The sequence below is a fragment of the Phocoena sinus genome, chromosome 1 (genome assembly GCF_008692025.1).
Source record: "Phocoena sinus isolate mPhoSin1 chromosome 1, mPhoSin1.pri, whole genome shotgun sequence".
In the NCBI taxonomy this organism is placed as follows: domain Eukaryota; kingdom Metazoa; phylum Chordata; class Mammalia; order Artiodactyla; family Phocoenidae; genus Phocoena; species Phocoena sinus.
Window position 1 is genome coordinate 36,225,598 of NC_045763.1, and position 17,842 is coordinate 36,243,439.

At 56.0% G+C, this 17,842-nt stretch overlaps 2 protein-coding genes across 7 annotated transcripts in view; both read left to right on the forward strand.

Annotated features, from left to right (window-relative positions):
• ST3GAL3 (ST3 beta-galactoside alpha-2,3-sialyltransferase 3) overlaps positions 1-5,969 on the forward strand; it is a 224,679-nt gene extending 218,710 nt beyond the window's left edge. For all 6 annotated transcript variants that reach the window (XM_032633218.1, XM_032633202.1, XM_032633211.1 and 3 more), the window contains one exon: positions 4,912-5,969. In XM_032633218.1, coding sequence (XP_032489109.1) covers positions 4,912-5,001 — 90 coding nt within the window. In that variant the 3' untranslated portion in view covers positions 5,002-5,969. The remainder of the gene's footprint in view (positions 1-4,911) is intronic.
• A 4,773-nt stretch (positions 5,970-10,742) lies between these two features.
• ARTN (artemin) lies at positions 10,743-12,381 on the forward strand. Its single transcript, XM_032644533.1, has 3 exons — positions 10,743-10,968; positions 11,262-11,406; positions 11,480-12,381. Exons 1-3 carry the CDS (start codon positions 10,909-10,911, stop codon positions 11,944-11,946), a joined length of 672 nt encoding a protein of 223 aa, XP_032500424.1. The 5' UTR covers positions 10,743-10,908; the 3' UTR covers positions 11,947-12,381.
• The last annotated feature ends 5,461 nt before the right edge of the window (positions 12,382-17,842 follow it).

The window sequence follows — 17,842 nt, forward strand, 5'->3', positions numbered from 1 at the left end:
CCCTCCTCTCTGCTTCGATTCTCCTCTTCCCTCAGAGGACCTCCTCACCCCCTCCAACAACCCCCAGACGTTACCTCTCCGTGCCAGGATGCCCCCATACCTCCTCCACCCTTCCCCATGGCCAAGCACTAAAGCTTTCTAGCACCCAGAGTTGCTTCCCGGGTGATTCATATGTTCAGGTACCTTAAGTTCTCCCAGTCAGCTAGCCTCTCCTGGCACCTCTCCCTTCACAGCAAGAGCCCATGTGGAAAATCCAAACGCCTCTTATAGCACCCTTCGCTTCTACCACTCATCTCCCGCTGCTCCCAGCCTGGACCCTGGGCATCTGGAGCTTGTGCTTTGAGCAGCTTCTCTACTCCTGCATCTGGGTGGCGAGGGTTGTTAGTGTCAATCTCCAGGAGTCCGAGCAGACCCAACGGTTCAGCCAGCGCTCATCCCTGCTCATCAGTCTCTCACACGCCCGTCTCCAACCCCACTGCACTGTTCAGGCCTTATTCTCCCCAAAGCTCCCTCCCCTCCTCCACCCCCTCCACCGTGAGAAAACTGGAGAAAACTGCAGCCCCAGGGGTGCTCTGCCCCTTCGCCCTCCTCACTCCCACTCACCCTTCGCCCCTCGCAGCCTGGCTTCCCCCTTCACCTGACATGCCTCCCACCAAGTTCACCAGTGACTCAAGGCTGCTGAGTCCAAGGGACACGCATCAGTCAGTCCCGTCTTTTCTGATCGCTCTGAAACACTTTCTGTGTTGACCAGCCCTTCCTGAGACGCTCTCCTGCTTAGACTTGAGTCGGTCATTTCAGTGCTCCTCCTGTTTCCCTCGCCAGGCTCTCTCATTCTCTTCCTCCGTGTCCTGGATTTCGGTGCATCCCTTAAGAGTCAGCATTAGCTAGGGCTCCATCCTAGAAGTCTTCTCTTCTCACTCCACATGTTTCCCAGGAGATTCACATCCGCATCCTTGGCTTTCGTTCCCATCCATATTGTCTTAGGCTTTTTGGGTTCATTCAGTCGGGCTCGAGTAATTTCGAGTTATTTCAAGGAAATAAGAGAGACTTGGGAATCTCTTGAGAAGCCAGAAATAGCCTTACAGCTGGGCCTCCTGTTGCCTGGAATGGGGTTCAGGAGTGGAAATCTCATCTTGGGTCCAGGAGAGCCCCTGACCTGTCTCAGCCCCTCAGCAGTGGCTCCAGCCCTGCCTCATTTTCACCAGGACCCTGGTGGTCTCTCTGTCTCTGCCTCTCTTCACATATCTTCCTGCTGCTTCATCCCCTGCCAGCACCCACTGCAAACTGCTCTCACTGCTTTTACCTGCCCCCTGGCTTCTGTTTACTCCTATGTTTGGTCTCTTGCATATTCCTTTTATATATACTTTATGTAAAAAGTTTTAGGCAGGAGGTGAGAGGCTGCAGACGTAGGCAGTAGCCGGATCACGAAGGGCTTTCTCTGCCACGGTAAGGAGCGTGGACTTTGCTCTGAAGGCAGGAGGGAGCTATGGACCAGTTTTAGGCTGTAGATTAGCATGTAGTCGGATCAGTGTGGCTGCAGCGTGACCTAGAGGGTTCCAGGCAAGAACAGAAACCAGTTGGGACACTGTCTCAGCAGTCTAGGCAAGAGATGAAGGATCCTGCACTGGGACTGTTCAGTGCTGACGGGAAGACAGAGGTAAGAAACGGTTAGGATTTTCAGTCAGCAAGGCCTGGAGGTGGCCTCCATGCAGGAATGAGGTGGAAGGACACCACCTTCCCTGAGGTGCCCTAGTGGAGGCTGTTCCCTTTCTGCCACCTGCCACATCTCAGTTGTCAGGCCATTGCCCCCGCCCCCCTTCCTCATCCTGTAGAACCGTCTGGCTCTGAGGCTCACGGCATCTGCTGCACCACCTCCATGTGGAGTGCTGAGTGCTGGCGATGAAATCAAATGGCCTGGGTTCAGAGCCTGGCTCTGTATCTTCCTTTTCCTATCAATACAAGGGGTAATGTTAGGTCTGGGAAAGAGTCGCTGTGATAATGTATAGAAGAGGCCTGGCCGTGATAAGCGCCCATACGTGTTAGGCACTGCTATTAATATTAATTTTTTCACCCCTGCTTACTCTTGTTACCTCTCAGCACCCTAGGGAAGTCACTGAAATGCTGTTGCTTGGATGTAGGGTCCCTGTTGTCACATCAGGGTGTCTTCAGAAGGCAAGTGAACCATTCCGTGCCCTGGCCCCAGCATTGCTTCCCCTCCCCCCGACTGATCAGTCCATTCTCCAGGCCCAGTGAGCGCCTGGGGATGTGAGGACAGTGGGGCGAGGACCGAATGCCGGCGGGCTATGTGAGGGGTGTCAGAGGCGTTCATAAAGGAGGAGAGGACTTCCCTGGCGGTCCAGTGGTTAAGACTCCACACTTCCAATGAAGGGGGTGCTGGTTTGACCCCTGGTCGGGGAACTAAGATCCCACATGCTGCGCAGCGCACCCAAAAAATTAAAACAAAACAAAAAACATAAAGGAGGAGAGAGAGTAGAGAAGGGTTAGAAGTTGCAGGTTTGGGGAATTCTCTGGCGGTCCAGCGGTTAGGACTCTGCGCTTTCACTGCTGACTAATATCCTGTAGGCTGTGTGGCGTGGCCAAAAAAAAAGAAGATGCAGGGTCGTGGAGACCAAAGGAGGGAGTGCCTGCAATGTCCAGCACTGCAAGGAAGTCCCGGGAGATGTGTGCTGAGAAGTGGCCGTCAGATGTACCAGCCCCGAGGGACTGGGCAGTAGCCAGAGAGTGAAGTGGGCTCACACAGGAGTCTGCCATGGGAGGGAAATCTGGGCTGGAAATGAGGGTCTGTGGGTCGTGAGCACAGCTGCTTGTTCAGATACAGGGGAGGCACGGTTGAGGTTTCCCAGGGAGATGACAGAGGAGGACGTGCGATGGTCAGGGCAGAACCCCAGGGGCACAGAGATAAAGATGGGAAAAGAGCTGTGAGAAGGAAGCCTCCTCTGCGAGCGTGGTCTCTGCATCCAGAGTCAGGGGTCCTGGTGAGGCTCCCAGATCCTGCCGCAGCTCGGGGACAATGCAGGCAGCGTAGCGAGGAGAGCACTGTAGGCTCCTGGTGCTGTGTGCGCCGGGGAGAGATTGGGAAAAGAGCGCCGGAGAGGCGGTGTTGCCTGGTCCAGGAGAGAGATGCGTCCAGGCAGACTTTTTTGTTTACTCTGTTATTACGAACTTTGTCAAACACCTTCAAAGTATAGAGAGTAAAATACTGCACTCCCACGTACCGTCACTCCCTCCCCCAGGTATCAGCACTCGGCCAGTGTTGCTCAATCTGCTCTTCCTCCCATGCCTCCCCTCCCCGCTGGTTATTGGGAAAGAAGTCTCAGACATCGTATCATTCCAGCCATAAACATTTCAGTAAATTTCTCTAAAAGATAAGGATGATTTTTTTCAATATTATACCATTATCGCACCTGGAAATTTAACAGTAATTCCTTGATATCATCAGATATCCAGTCCTCTGCTGACCTTTCAACCCTCAGGGACTCCCAGTGGGTGTTCTTGAAACTGACCCATCAGATTGGTTACTTCTTCCTGGGGAGTGATGCAGCCATGGGTTAAGTAAAGAGGTGTATGAGTTTCTGTGCTCGCTTGGATCCTGGCCCCGCCATTCTTCCATGCCTGCATTTTCTTACCTGGAAAGTCTAATTTCTTTCAACACATATGTACTGAGCACCTACTCTGTGCCAATCAGTCCCTGCCTTCAAAGACAGACAGTGAGCCAGATGTTTGAATCTTCAAGGAATGAGGGTGAGTCACCCGGTGGTCTGCGACAAGGATGGGCAGTTTGCAGATGGCTGAGGGTAATGCCAAGAGTCAAAGGAGCCAGAGGTTCGAGGGAGCACACAGGGACAGCTGTGTAGATGCAGCAGCAAAGAGTGAGGAAGAGCCTGCCACCTCCAGGCGCCATGAGTGTGGGTGTGAGGGAAGAAAGAGCATGTCTGGGGGATGCTGTCCTTGGGGGCAGCCAGGTTTGTGGTTAGCACAGGAAGTTGAAGGGGGTGTTCAAAGAAGAGGAATGTAGGAGATTTTGCCCAAGTTTCAGACTGAAAAGATCTGGAAGGTTGGAGGAGGTTGACTGGGTCAGATGAGGACCAGATAAGAGCTGTTAAGTTCTCCACACCGGTGTATAGTGGCTGTGAACATTCTAGGGTGAGCCTCAGCGCTGACGGATGCAACAGAGCGGTCAGCTGTGTCCAAACTGTGACAAGGCCATTGGCTTTCGTCGTTCCTTTATTCATTCAATCCTGTTTCATTCTTTGCGAGACTCAGTCCTCACAGCTTCCTGGTGAGAGTACTGGGGAAAGGAAAGAACCTGAGCCTGGGTGCAGTCTTCCCCAGGAAAGCCCTGGAAGGCAGCGTCTTCCCTGCAATTTTCTTATTAACCATAAGATGAGCCTCTGGCCGCCTGGCTCCTCTGGTCTGAGAGGCAGGATTTCATCAGCTGCCCCCAGGCCTGGAGAGTGGATTGCAGCAGGCCAGAGAATGACTAAGCGGCCCCACACGGTTCCCTTTCCAGCAGGGCCCAACCCCAGGCCTGGGCCGGACCTAAGTGACTCACATTGGCTGACCTCAGGGTGCCTAGGACCTAGGGGCCCGGAGAAGCCGCCGGGCAAGGACAGGTGGAAGGAGTGAGAACAAGGTTGGAAAGCCTACATCTCTAAGACTTGGAAGAAGTCAAGAGGCCGGGGAAAGGGGTTAGAAGGTTATTTTCTCCAGGTCCTGGGAAGGGAGGAGGGTGAGCTGTGGCACCTCTAGGGCAGACCTCCCACAGTCAGAGCATCGGAGGGTGGTGGTCGGAAGAGGGCATGGAGCCCTGGGAACCTGCGTTCTAGCAGGGCCACATCCCAGCAGCCACCTGGGCTGCCCAGCTGACCACGGCTCCATCTTTCCTTGCAGTCCTGGACACACAACATTCAGCGAGAGAAGGAGTTCTTGCGGAAGCTGGTGAAAGCACACGTCATAACTGACCTAACCAGTGGCATCTGAGGTGGACCCAGCACGTGGCCACAGAAGTCCAGCCACCGCCACCTGCCCACTTCATTGGCCTCGGTCTGGCTCTGCCTGAGAGGTGTGGGAGCCTTCAGACCCAGAGAAGGACAGTGCCAAGTGGCCCCAGGGGTGGTGAGGCCTTGGTGGGGCAGCCAGAGTTGTGTCTGCTCAGAGCCCAGCCTCAGAGGCCAGCACTAGGCCTCACTCTCAGCCTGGGTCCTTGAAGCCAGAGGGCCAGGAGGCCACTGGCCATGCCCAGCGGGCCCAGCATGCAGGAGGCGGACATTAGGCAGCAGGGCTGCTGCCAGAATCATTTCTCCAATCAGTGTTCAGTGTATTATCATTTTGTGAATTTGGGGTGGGGGGAGGGTAGGGATAATTTATTTTTCAATAAGGTTGGAGATGTCAAGTTTGGTCTACTGACCGTGCAGAAGACCCACTAAAGGGCCCCTCAGGCAGTGGTACCAATGGGCTCCCTGCAGAGTGGGAGTGCCAGGACTAGCCTGTGCCCTGCTCTGGGACTACAGGGAGATGGGCAGGATCTCAGGCCAGCCCCTTCCAGCTTATGACACTGGCCTTTCTTGGGGAGCAGATGAGATAGTCCCACTCAGCAGCCCCCAGCTGTCCCACAGAGAAACGCTGGAGCCATCCTTTAAGCCAACAAGACGCCCCTGGGCTTGAGTGGAGAGAACTTCAGAGCTCGGGCGGTGAGGCCTGGCCCAACCTGATGGGAATGCCCCTCCCTCCCCAACTGCAGCCGACCCATAGGACAGTGCCCCAGGCCTGGAGTGACTGTTCTGGGTTTCTGGCGTGCTGTTCTGGGTTTCAGCAGCGAGACTGCCAGGTCCTTGGGTTCTGCCTTTAGCCTGGACCAGAGGGAAGTGAGGCTCAAGGACCTCACCCAGGCTGTGGCAGCCATCCTGAGCAGCCATCATGGAAGCAATAAAGCTCTTCCCTGAACCTGGCCTCCTCTTGCTTTCTCTGACTTTCCTGGAAGAAACAGGAACCTGGGGCCTCAGCAAGTATGCTAAACCCAAGGGCCATCTCTCCAGCCCTCCTGGGTCCCTTTCACTTCTCATGTTAGCTACAGGACCTGGGTAGCCACCTACGGGCCTTCTGGAGCCTCTCCTGTCCTTAAGAGAGGCAGTCTAGGGGCATCAGGACATGCTCCAGAATCTACCCTGCTGCCTCCTACAGGAGCCAGAGTTCAGGGGATTGAAGCACCACCCCGTGCACAGTGCCACTGGGTCACCACAGCCCCAGCACTACAGGGACAGAGGTTCCTGCAAGCACAGGAAAGTTGCACGGCCGGGCCCCCAGTACACAGACCTAAACCACTCCTGGCAGCTCTGCTGAGCCCTGGAAAGACACGCCCTCCCCCTTAGCACACAGGCACCCGGTCTCCCCTCAGGACCCCTCTTTCTGCACAGAACAGGAAGGCACAGCCCATCTCTAGGCCCCCTCTGGTAAACAATATTTTATTATTTTTTTTAAAATTTATTTTATTATTATTATTTTTTAAAATTTTATTTATTTATTTTTGCGGTACGCAGGCCTCTCACCGTTGTGGCCTCTCCCATTGCGGAGCACAGGCTCCAGACGCGCAGGCTCAGTGGCCATGGCTCACGGGCCCAGCCGCTCCGCGGCATGTGGGATCCTCCCAGACTGGGCCACGAACCCATGTCCCCTGCATCAGCAGGCGGACTCTCAACCACTGCGCCACCAGGGACGCCCTATTTTATTATTATTATTTTATTTTAATTTATTTTTGTCTGAGTTGGGTCTTGGTCGCTGTGAGCGGGCTTTTCTCTAGTTGCGGCGAAGGGGGGCTACTCTTCGTTGCGGTGTGCGGGCTTCTCACTGGTGGCTTCTCTTGTTGCAGGGCACGGGCTCTAGGCGTGTGGGCTCAGTAGTTGTGGCTCGCGGGCTTAGCTGCTCCGCTGCATGTGGGATCTTCCCGGACCAGGGCTCGAACCCATGTCCCCTGCGTTGGTCTTAACCACTGCGCCACCAGGGAAGCCCCTCTGGCAAACATTAGAAAGGACATCCCAACCTTACCCCCTAGAGCCCTGGAATCTGCTCTCTCCCTTCCCCAAGCATTCCCAGGCAGGCCTGAGAAAGGCCAACGCACTCCTGCCCCTGAGGCCATAGACCTGGGAGTGAGCTTCCTGCCAGAGCTGCCACGTGGCAACAGGTGGGGCTGACTGGCCCCGTCACCTCTTAGCTGACATCCCAATCCAAGTGCCATTCCCTTCTGACTTCCCACGTGCCCCTTTACTGCTGCGCTTTGTGCTCAGACAGAAGCCTCCTCAGCCCAGGGGAAAGTGAGGCTCTGACTGAGGGACAGGGAGACCCAGAAACTCCCTTCGATTCTGCTGTAAACAAGGCCACTATGATGCAAACTCCAACGCTTCCTGGGTCCTACGTGAATGGCGCCCCCTGGAGTTGTGCAGGGCATAGGCTGCATGCCAGCAAGCAGCAGCCCTGGCTGATAAAGCCCTGGGGCAGAACCCACCCCCTGGGGCAGCCAGCTTGGGGAGGCAGCAGAACACAGAGCTGCTCACCGCCTGGCCTCCTGCCCCACAGGGGTCCTGCCGAGCCTGGGAAAGTCTGGCTTCTAGTCCCCACGACTGCACATTAACTGCCCTCCCAAAAGCTGCGGTTCTCACCTGGCCATACACCAGAGTCACCTGTGCAGATGTGGAAAACTGCACATGCCCGTTCTGATTCAGCTCTGGGGTGAGGCCCAGACTCAGGTAGTTTTAAAAGGCCCACAGGTGGTTCAGATGCACAGCCAGGGTGCAGCTGGTCCACACATGTTCCCTGAGCACTGTCAGCTTCACCCACGGCTTCCAGCTGTCAGTTGGTCAACGATTCCCAAATTACCATCTCCAGCCCAGCTCTCTTCGCTTTGCTCCAGGCTACGAACTCAGTCACTTCCTGAACATTTCCACTGGGATAATCCACAGGTCCCTCCAGCCTGGCACGTCCAACACTGAACTGATGAGCTCCTGCCCCCAACCTACCCCTCCTTCAGGAGCCCCAGCTGCCAGAATGCATCCCCTCCTCCTGGTCACCCAGGCCAAAGGCATGCCATCCTACTCCCTCACCCCATCCAATCAGGCACCAACTGAGTTTTCAAAAAGATGTGTTCCTGAAAGAGTGCACAAGGCCCCGCACTCTCCCCACAATTCAGCTTCAGAATCCTCTCTCCCCCAGCAGCCTCCTGACTACCTCCGAACCACCCTCCCCACCGCAGCCAGAGCCAGCCACTGACATGCACGTTGGATCACACCCTTCTCCTGCCTGAAACCCTTCAGTGGTCCCCAGTACCACTGGGGTGAAGTCCAGACTCCCTATTAGGACACACAGGATCTGGCCTTTCCTTACCTCTATCCATGTTACCCATCCAACCTCCATCCCACCCACCAGCCGAACTGCCATAATTAGGCATCTGAAATACTAGCCTCCAGCTCCCACCTCAAGCCTCAGTGCAGAAGTTCCTCCGCCGGGACCCTCCCCTTCTTCAGCCCCTGGCACCCACTCCTACCAGCGCCGCTGTGCCAGGCTGAGCAGCGGTGTTTGCAGGTGTGTCTGTACTCCAAGCCCCAGGCGGCAGCGGAGAGAAGCGGCAGCGGAGGGGAGCGGCGGCGCCGCAGGAGCCGGGTCAGACCGTGAAAGCCCCAGCGCAGTCAGTGCCTCTCGGACTCAAAGAATGCAGTGGGTCTGTTGGGAGACGAAACTAGCGGTGGATCAGAGAGAGCATCTAGTGCGGAGCGGCCAGCCAGGACGGCGGGAACCCGAAGGCCGGTGGGCCAAGGCAGGGACCGGCCTGTCCCCTCCCTCTCCCGCCCTCTGCCCGGCCTTCCAACTCCCTACTCCCAGTGTCTACAAACTCCGAACACTCAGTGTCCATGCCACTGCGCCGCCTGGGTTCTCCACTCTGTCCTGGGGGCCCTTCCCAGCATCTCCACCCCACCCCACCTCGGGGGACCTAGTGGAGCCCGGGGGACCAGATTCCAGAGGGTGGAATGGCCAGGTGAGCCCTGAAAGGTGGGGCGGGGCGGGGGGTGCTCGGGCCCCACCCCAGGATCCGGTGACGCCGGGGCTGGAATTTGACACCAGACAGCGGCGGGCATGAGGCTGCTGAGGGATGGAGTTGGGCTCAGCCCCCAGACACGGTCCACGGGCTCCACCAGCAGCAGGTCCCTCGGGTCCCGGCCCTCGCTGTGTCCCAGACCCAGAGCCCTGCACTTGCGGTAAGCCGACCTGTTTGCCCACCTCTCGTCCCAGCCCAGGGGCTAGAGGGAGCGGCCAGGGTCGTCCCCCTCCACTCCTTTCTTACATCCTCCCTCTCCTGGGCCTGCTGCGCAGCTCTCCGCCCCTCCCAGCCCCCCGCAGTCCCTCTTGTCGCTTGTTGGACTGTGCTAGCCCTGCTGGCCCGCTGTAACGTGAGGCTTCCGCTGCTGCTACAGGGCTCAGACTGGCTGCCAAGCTTTTGGCTAAAAGGGGCACTGCCAGGTGCACAGCCCTGGGCATGAGCCTTTTGAGCTGCAGGGGAAAGCCCAGCACTGGTCCCAGGAAAGGTGCCTAGGAGAACACAACACAGAACCCCCGTGGTGAGTATCGGGGGTGGGGGGGGCTGGTAGATGGGGAGGAAAGGCAAGGGCTAGAGGACCAAGTGGCCCCAGATTGCCGGGAGGGATACGTAGGGCCTGAGCTGCCTACGTCCCAAGAGACCTGCTCCTGGGCTCCCCCTAGTGCAGGGGGCCTTTAACCCTGCCTTGCCGGGCTTTCCCTCCATCAGTGAGAACAGTCACTAGCCTGGCTCCTCAGGCCCGTATTCCGTTAGCCGAGCACACCTGGCCCTGGAGGATCAGGGAGGACTGGCCCACAGGTATGCAGACATTCTGTGTGCTCGGGGGTCGGGGTGGAGGTGACTGCTGGGACCAAAGAGCAGGCCAGCTAGTGAGGGCTCATGAGGCCCCAGAGTGGTGTTTGGGAGTGCCAGGCAATGTGGGCTCACAAAACCTGGTGGGACTCCGAAAGCCCAGCTGGGCTCAGGAAGGATGGTTCGTGGGGGAAACTTCTAGGAGCAGGGCCAGATCCAGGGGAAACTGGAAGGGGTACAGACCTGGACCAGCTCTCAGGGTGGCTAAGCTCTCAGAGGCCAGTCTCGTGTAGAAGCAACTCCAGGGAGTTGCTGGGGCCTGAGTCTAGCTGAAGGTAGGGGAAAAGCCCACCCACCCCCACCCCACCCCCGTTTGAGTCCACAGGCTTGGCAAATGCTACCCCCTGGTGGCCATAGGGAGCCATGGCCCAGGCCTCATGTTCCTAGAGGGCTCATCACCCTCCACCATCTGCTGGGTGGGCAGCGCAGGCTGAAGCCTGGGCCTCACTATCATCAGATAACTCAGGTCAACCAGCAAGCACCCTAATTTTCCCCCAGGCCACAACTTCCTCCTCTGTGGCATGGAGAGAAGGCTCTCTGTGAGCTCAAGGGTGTCCAACTGCTCCCTTCTCCAGCCCTGCAGCACAGAGCAGGAAGGTCCCCCATCCCCGCATGGCTGCGTGGGTCTACCCTTGTGACCTTAGATAATTGCTGAGCTTCTCTGAGCCTTGTTTGCTCATCTGGAAAATGGGGATAATACCATTTACCTCATGGAGTTGTGAGGTCTGAAAGAGGGAACAGGTGCAAAGCACCACGAAATAGGTTCTCGATGCAGCCACTTCTCCTGGGTTGAGCCCAGCTGCCCAAGCCCCTTGTCCCTCATCTGGAGAAGCTGAAGTGGAGAGATGACCCGCTCAAAGGATAACTCATCTCTCAATGTTCCAAGCTGTCTCAAGAGGAGGGTGGGGGAACAGGTCAACTACGGCTGATGGGAGTTCCTGGTGTTGACAGAGATGGAGCCTGGACGTGGAAGCCCTTCTGTGCTGCCCCTCTGGCCCCGGCCTAAGCGGCAGGTGAGTGGTTCTCCCAGTAACTCCCACCTGGTATCGAAGAAGGGCGGCTTGACTAGGGAGGGAGAGCAGGGCTTCCTGGGCAGGCGTCAGAAGTAGGTGGGGGAATGGTCAGGGAGGGGCCAGGAGGAAGGAGGAAGGTCAATGCCCTCCGGTGGTGATTCCTTACCCGGGCTCCCCGGGGCAGCTGATCCATTATCCTCCAACCCGGGCCCTTCCATCCGGCCCCAGCCCCTCCCTGCGCCCACCAGGGTTTCCTCCTACCCCCTGAGGCTCCACCTCGTCTCTCCGAGCAGCCTGCCCTGTGGCCTACCCTGGCCGCTCTGGCCCTGCTGAGCAGCATCGCCGAGGGCGAGGCCTCCCTGGGCCCCGCGCCCAGCAGCCCGGTCCCCCGAGAAGACCCCGCGCCGGCCCCGGCGCCCCCCGCGGGTCCCCTGCCTGGTAGGTGAGAGGGCGAGGGCGCGGGGCGGGGCGGGCTGGCCGGGGACCCGCGCGTGACTGCGTCTCGTTCCAGGGGGCCGCGCGGCCGGTCTGTGCGGCGGAAGAGCCCGGCGGCTGCCGCCCCCGCCGCCCGCGCCCTCGCCCTCGCCCGCTGCCCCCCGAGGGCCCCGCGCTGCGCGGGCTGGGGGCCGGGGCGGCCGCGGGAGCCGGGGGAGCCGCGCGCGGGCCGCGGGGGCGCGGGGCTGCCGCCTGCGCTCTCAGCTGGTGCCGGTGCGCGCGCTCGGCTTGGGCCACCACTCCGACGAGCTGGTGCGTTTCCGCTTCTGCAGCGGCTCCTGCCGCCGCGCGCGCTCCCCGCATGACCTCAGTCTGGCCAGCCTGCTGGGCGCCGGGGCCCTGCGGCCGCCCCCCGGCTCGCGGCCCGTCAGCCAGCCCTGCTGCCGACCCACGCGCTACGAGGCCGTCTCCTTCATGGACGTCAACAGCACCTGGAGGACCGTGGACCGCCTCTCGGCCACTGCCTGCGGCTGTCTGGGCTGAGGGCTCACTCCGAGGGTGTGCTGACGCACCCTTACCTGTGGGTCTAACTGCCTGGGACCGGCCAGGGGCCTTGGCCGGAGACGGAGGCTTCAGCCGGGTGAGTGACGGACATCAGCCCTGCGGAGATAGAGGCACGACTGACAAGCGGCCCCAGGGCTCTCACCCTGCCGGCCTCAGCCCCACAGACCCCAGAAACCTCAGCTGTGGAGACCCGAGGACCCACTGCTCACAGACGCTGGCAGTGACCAGGCCATGGACCCAGGACTCCTCCTCTGGAAAACCCAGATGTGTCAGGTCGCAGCCTCAGCCCAGGCCTGGGGGGACAGATCTGGAGACACATTGCAATTGTGTTGCTGAAGTGCCTGTGCTGGAGAGGGCCTTGGACTCACTCGTGGGAGCTGGACCCCTATTTATTACTTCTAAGTTATTTATTTACTTCTGTGGTTTGTCAGATCCTTTGCTGGGCTGTGGGGGCCGGATGGAGGTCACTCCCTGACCATCCCACTCACAACTTCAGGCTCACTCAGCAGTCATAGGCCTGGCCCGGGACTGCTTGTGCCCACCCAGCAGCTCCGGGAAATGAGGGGCATGGAACACAGGCAGAGTGAGTGACAAAGGTGTGTTCACCAGTCCCAACAGGCCAGCCAGCTCACAACCCCTGCACAGTCCCCAGCGGTTGGAGCCTGGGGTTACTGGTGGAGAAAGCCATACCCTTGAGACCTCTGGCATGCTGCGAGCCTTGTTTCATGGTGAAGATGCAGAGAACCATACGTTGCCCCACCCCACTGTCACTGATCAGAGTCCAGGCCACCCTGACAGGTGCATATACTGCCTGTGCTTGCAGATGGCCCAGCATGGGGAGCTCACTACCCACATTCCGTGAAACAGCCCAAGTCAAATGATGAAGAGGCTGGGGGTGGGGAAGAGGGTGCAGTGGGAGGCTGGTTTGGGGGGATGAAGCACAGAGCATCATGGGGATAAGAAAGCAGGAAAAGACTGAGGGTGCCTAGAGAGACCTGCATCTTGGGTAATGAACAAGGATATTCACTTATTCATTCAACAGATATTTATTTTCTTATGTCAGATGCTGGGTAGACAGCAGGGATACAGAAGTGAACCCATGATCTCTGCTCTTAAGCTTAAACCATGAGAGACAGACAATAAATAATTTACATAAATAATATTTAAATTCAGTTTGGCAAACAGTATGAAAAGGACAAGAAGCTAACAGGTACACACTCTCATCTGGAAGGAAGAAGAGGTTAATGCTGACCCTGGCCTTCCACACTGTCCCCAAGTCATATCTAAGAAGTCAGTGCAATCCCTCTGAGCTTCTGTGTGTGTCCTGTGAAAACTTGTTTCCTGGGCCCAATGAATTTGTCCTACATGATTTTTTTCTTTGCAAATAAGATCAGGATATGTGTTTGGACGCATGCTGGGTCTGAGGAACCATGGGACATCCAGAGGGGTCATCAGGAGGCAATGGGCTGTACTGGTCTGGAGCTGAGGAGGCAGGTCTGGGCTGGAGATTGATTTTGGCAGCTGTGAGGACAGAGGCAGTAGCTGCAGCCAGGGGTGCACGAGGCACCATGAGAGTGAGGCAGTTGAGGCTGGGATCCCTCAGACATTTGACCGCATTAACCAAAATTCCTTCGAGCTGCCTAAGTGCCTGCCCGCTTTGGCACAGGGGCCCCCTTCTCCCAGGCTACAGTGAGGAGCTGGCACGGGCTCTCTGAGGGCTGTATGCATTCTGGGTCAAGGAGGAGAAACAAGTCTGTGCTTCCATTCTTCTGTGTTCACTGCCCCAGTTCTAGGTGCCCCCAAAACTTTGGTGCTCTCGTGCTGCCCTCAAACACCCCCTTGGCCCTTCTCTCTGCCTCCAGACTGATTCAGGATCTTCAGTCGCCAACCCCCACCTCGAGCCAAAGAAAATGGCAGCAGTGCCATACAGTTTGGAGACACCTCATGAAGGCCTGGGCCCTGGTCCTGGCTGGGGGTGAAGGGGGGGTTCTGTCAATTCCAGGGTCATTGCGACCAGGGAGCCCCTGCTGGAAAGACTCGAAAGCCTGGCAGAGTTCTCAAACCCTCCAGGCCCTACCCCTTAGTGGACATCTGTGCTCTCAGAGCCACTTACAGGAGATGGGTTGAAGCCACGTCTGACAAGGCTCAGAGAGAGAGCCAGGTCAGAACTCCAGCCAAAGACGCTAGCTCTCAACACTCCCCAAATTGTCAGTCCCTGGGGAGTAGGGTCCCCCCAACTCAAGGCTGCATTCTGGGCCCCAGAGAGATTGTGCCCGACAGCTTACAAAATTGTGGATGAAACAGCAGCTTCTCCAAAAGGAACGCATTCCCACAAGAACTAGTCTCAACCTGCAGCCCACAATGAACCAAATCCCTCTTAAAAAGAAGTGAAGCTGTTTTCCTCAAACAAGTTGCAGAGCTCCTCTTCTCTGCCTACAACTTAGCAGAGGTCACCAGGCACATGACCTCACCAGGCAGAGCACTTTTGCTCCTCGGGGGCCACAGGTAGCTCTAGAATCTCCTTTTTTTTTGGCTGCACCACAAGGCTTCCAGGATCTTAGTTCCCCAACCTGGGATAGAACCCATGCCCCCTGCAGAGGAAGTGTGGAGTCCTAACCACCGGCCCGCCAGGGTGTTCCCTAGACTCTCCATTTTGACTGTAGTCTGTTTCATATTTGCAAAATGATGTTGCCCACTTGAATGATCTTCCCAGAATTAAGGCATGGTCTCCTCCAAAGGGGTATCAAGTCACCACCTCTTGCAAGACAGAAAACTACAGATGACTTTGAAATTACAGTTTTTCCAGCTTCAGGGGTCACCCAAACATCCCTCTAGATTAGTTTCATCCAGGAATCAAGGTTCGGGGATCCATGCGCTCCTCCTGCCCCGGCCAATGGCGTTCCTCCTCTCTTGTCCAGGGACTGCCGCATTTCCCCCAGCTAGAGAGCCCGGAGAGTTCATGTGGACTGGCTGCCTAACCGAGGCCTCATCTTGAAAAGGAAAGGTAGGGTAGAAAGCTGAGAGATCAGAGAAAAGATCTAAGAGAATTTGTGCCATGTGAGATCACTTTTCTTGTTCACAGGGGTGGTGCCTAACCTGTTGTGGAGTGGTACAGTCCTTACGGAAACTGATGAAAGCCAAGGATCCTCCCCACCTCCCACCTCCCACCTCACTGCTGAAAAAAACACCAATGTGTAAATCTGGTGAACAATTTGAGGGAGCCCACAGACTTTCCGAAGCTCATTCAGAGATTCCGTAGGAGTCCATGGCCCTTGGGCTTTCCTGCCCTGTTCTAGGTACTATTATTAATGTCCTCCTGCAGCTAGATTAATTCCTCTGTCTGTGCTCAGGTTCCCATATCAGGGCTCTCTGTCTCCATTATTTACAAGCCTCCCTATTCTTCATCCTTTTTCTACTGAATGTCTTCTTTCCCTCTGCATTTAAACTCACTTGAATATATCACAGCATAAAAAAGTGACACTGTGATTACAAATATATAAATATATAATCGACTTCCACCTCTCCTTCACTAAAAGAGCTCTTGCTGCGGCCCCCAGTGGCCTAAACCCAAAGGCCACTTCTCAGCCCTTAGTCCTTTGGACTCTCAGGGGCACCCAACTTTGTCAGCCCTCTTGGAACACCTGTCTTCTCTTGACTCTACTCCATACCCTCCTGGATCTTCTCCTACCCCTGCTCATCCTCAAACTCCTTTTGGGTTCCTTTTCCCTTCTCTGCCTCTTAAGTGTTCGTCAGGGCTCTGATACAGACCTTCCTTCCCCATCTTATTTTCCCTGAGCAATGTCACCAACTCCCATGGTTTCAGTTACCGCCTCCAGGCTAATGATGCGCTCACTGTATCTCCAGCTTAACCTTTCTCCTAAGCTCTGTTTGTATTTCCAATACTTCTGTCTGCATAGCCTCAGAAACCTCAAACTGAACTTACCTGCCCTAGATGTCTTCCATTCATTCCTTCAGATGCTCTCTCCACCCTTCTCTACCTGCTCTAAGCCCCACATCGATGAGCTTCCCTGCTCTCCAGCCTCTGAGCCTCCTCCAGGGTTCCCTCCCAAGTGAGTGGCACCAACCTCCATCCAGGGACACGAGTCAGAAACTTGGACAACAGCCTAGACTCCCTGAGCTTTGTCACTTCCCTTTTCCATTAGTTCTCAGATCCTTAGATCCTGCAAGCCCATCCCACTTTCTCTCTTCCCAATGCTATTCTGTTGAAGTCTTCCTAATTTGTGGAATGGTTTATTGCTCATCCCCCAGCTGCTCTCTGTCTCCAGCCTCAACTCCCTCCAGTCATTCTCAGCCCTGTGACCTTTTAACATTAACTGAGTACTAACAGTAGCGCCTTGGGCCAGTCTTAGGGATTCTGAGGTCAGCTAGAAAAATGTTCTACCATCAAGGAGACCACAGTTGGAGGTGGAGGTGGGGGAAGGGCTGCCCGTTTGGCAAATAAAAACAGGACATCCAGTTAAACTGGAGTTTCAGATAAGCAATACTTATTTTTTTTAGTAAGTATGTCTCATGCAATCATTGGGATATAATTATACAAAAAATGTTAATCTGCTATTCAAACTGAACTGGGTGTCCTGGATTTTTTCTGGCAACCCTAGGTGGGGGTAAACAAGTAAACAGAAATTGCAATCAACCACCCTAAGTCTCCCAGTAGAAGGATGGCTAGGGTACAGTTATGCATGTCAGGGTCGGGGAGGATTCTGTACTCACAAAGGGAAAGGAATCGTTTCTACCCAGATGGAAGGGGCAGAAGAGCCAGGAAAGTCCTTGTGAAGGAGGTGGTACTTGAACTGGGCCTTGAAAAATGAAATATTTGCACAAGGTGGATAAGGGGCATTGGGCCTGTACTAGTTATCCTTTATCGCCTTCATTGCTTCTTAGCTCTGAATTCCCCCTTTTCACTGGCCGTGCCCTCTCCAGCAGGGTCTGGGGCTCAGCCTTGGGCAGGAGTAGGAGGTGAGGGCCTCTTCCTTGGGCTCTCTGTCTCAGCCCTAGGACTCTGCTACTCCTATGTTCTTCAGAGTTCTCTTCGCTTCTTACTAGCCAATCCCTCATTCCTTCAACCCCCTATTACAGTTTAAGATTTTTATATTAAACTGTCCCTGTGTGCTTACTGTGCGGTTTCTCCTGACACACGGCCTTCTCAGCAGAGGCAGCAGCATGAACAAAGGCAGGGAAGAGCCAGCAGTTTCATGTAGAATTGGGGGAGGACCCTCATCAAGACAAAAGTCAGCTCATAAAGGTCCTTGAGTGCTATACCAGGGAGCTTGGACTTTGTCTTGGGTAGAGCCACTGAAGGATTTTAGGTGTGATTGCCTAGAGACTTGTTTCAGATGAATTACTGGCTGCTGTATCTAGTTTGGACTGGAAGGGACAAGGCAGGGGGGCACCAGTTAGACCTGGAGCAGTTAGGGCTGTTCAGGCAACAAATGCTGGTACCTTGACCTAGGGCAGAAGCAGTGCCGAAGGACAGAGAGATGTGAGGCACAATCCACAGGACTTGGTGATGAACTGGTGTGAGGACCTGATGAGAGGGAGAGTTTCCAGGAGTCTGGCTTGGGTGACTGGTAAGAAATATAGGGGATGTAGTGTTTTTAGCCTGTGATGGGGGTAAGGTGTGGGGAAAGTCATAAGTTGGGTTTTGTATGTGTTCAACTTGAGGTGCCCGTGACACCTTCAGAGGGCAAGGAGGCTGGCAGCAGCTGGGTCTGAGGGTTAGGAAGTCAGGACAGTCTGGACCAGAGAGATGCGGGAGTCACAGATCAAAGGCAAGGGAGTGGTGAGATACGCAGGAACAAGAGGAGAAGCAGAGGCTAAGGCCTGGAGACCCAGCATTTAAGGAACAGGGAGAGGA

What these genes read in the sequence shown, in the direction of transcription:
- ARTN (XM_032644533.1), top strand. Translation starts at nt 10,909, where the DNA reads ATGGAGCCTGGACGTGGAAGCCCTTCTGTGCTGCCCCTCTGGCCCCGG. An exon ending in GGCCCCGGCCTAAGCGGCAG is followed by an intron (nt 10,969 to 11,261) that starts GTGAGTGGTTCT and finishes CTCTCCGAGCAG; the next exon opens with CCTGCCCTGTGGCCTACCCT. An exon ending in CCCCGCGGGTCCCCTGCCTG is followed by an intron (nt 11,407 to 11,479) that starts GTAGGTGAGAGG and finishes GTCTCGTTCCAG; the next exon opens with GGGGCCGCGCGGCCGGTCTG.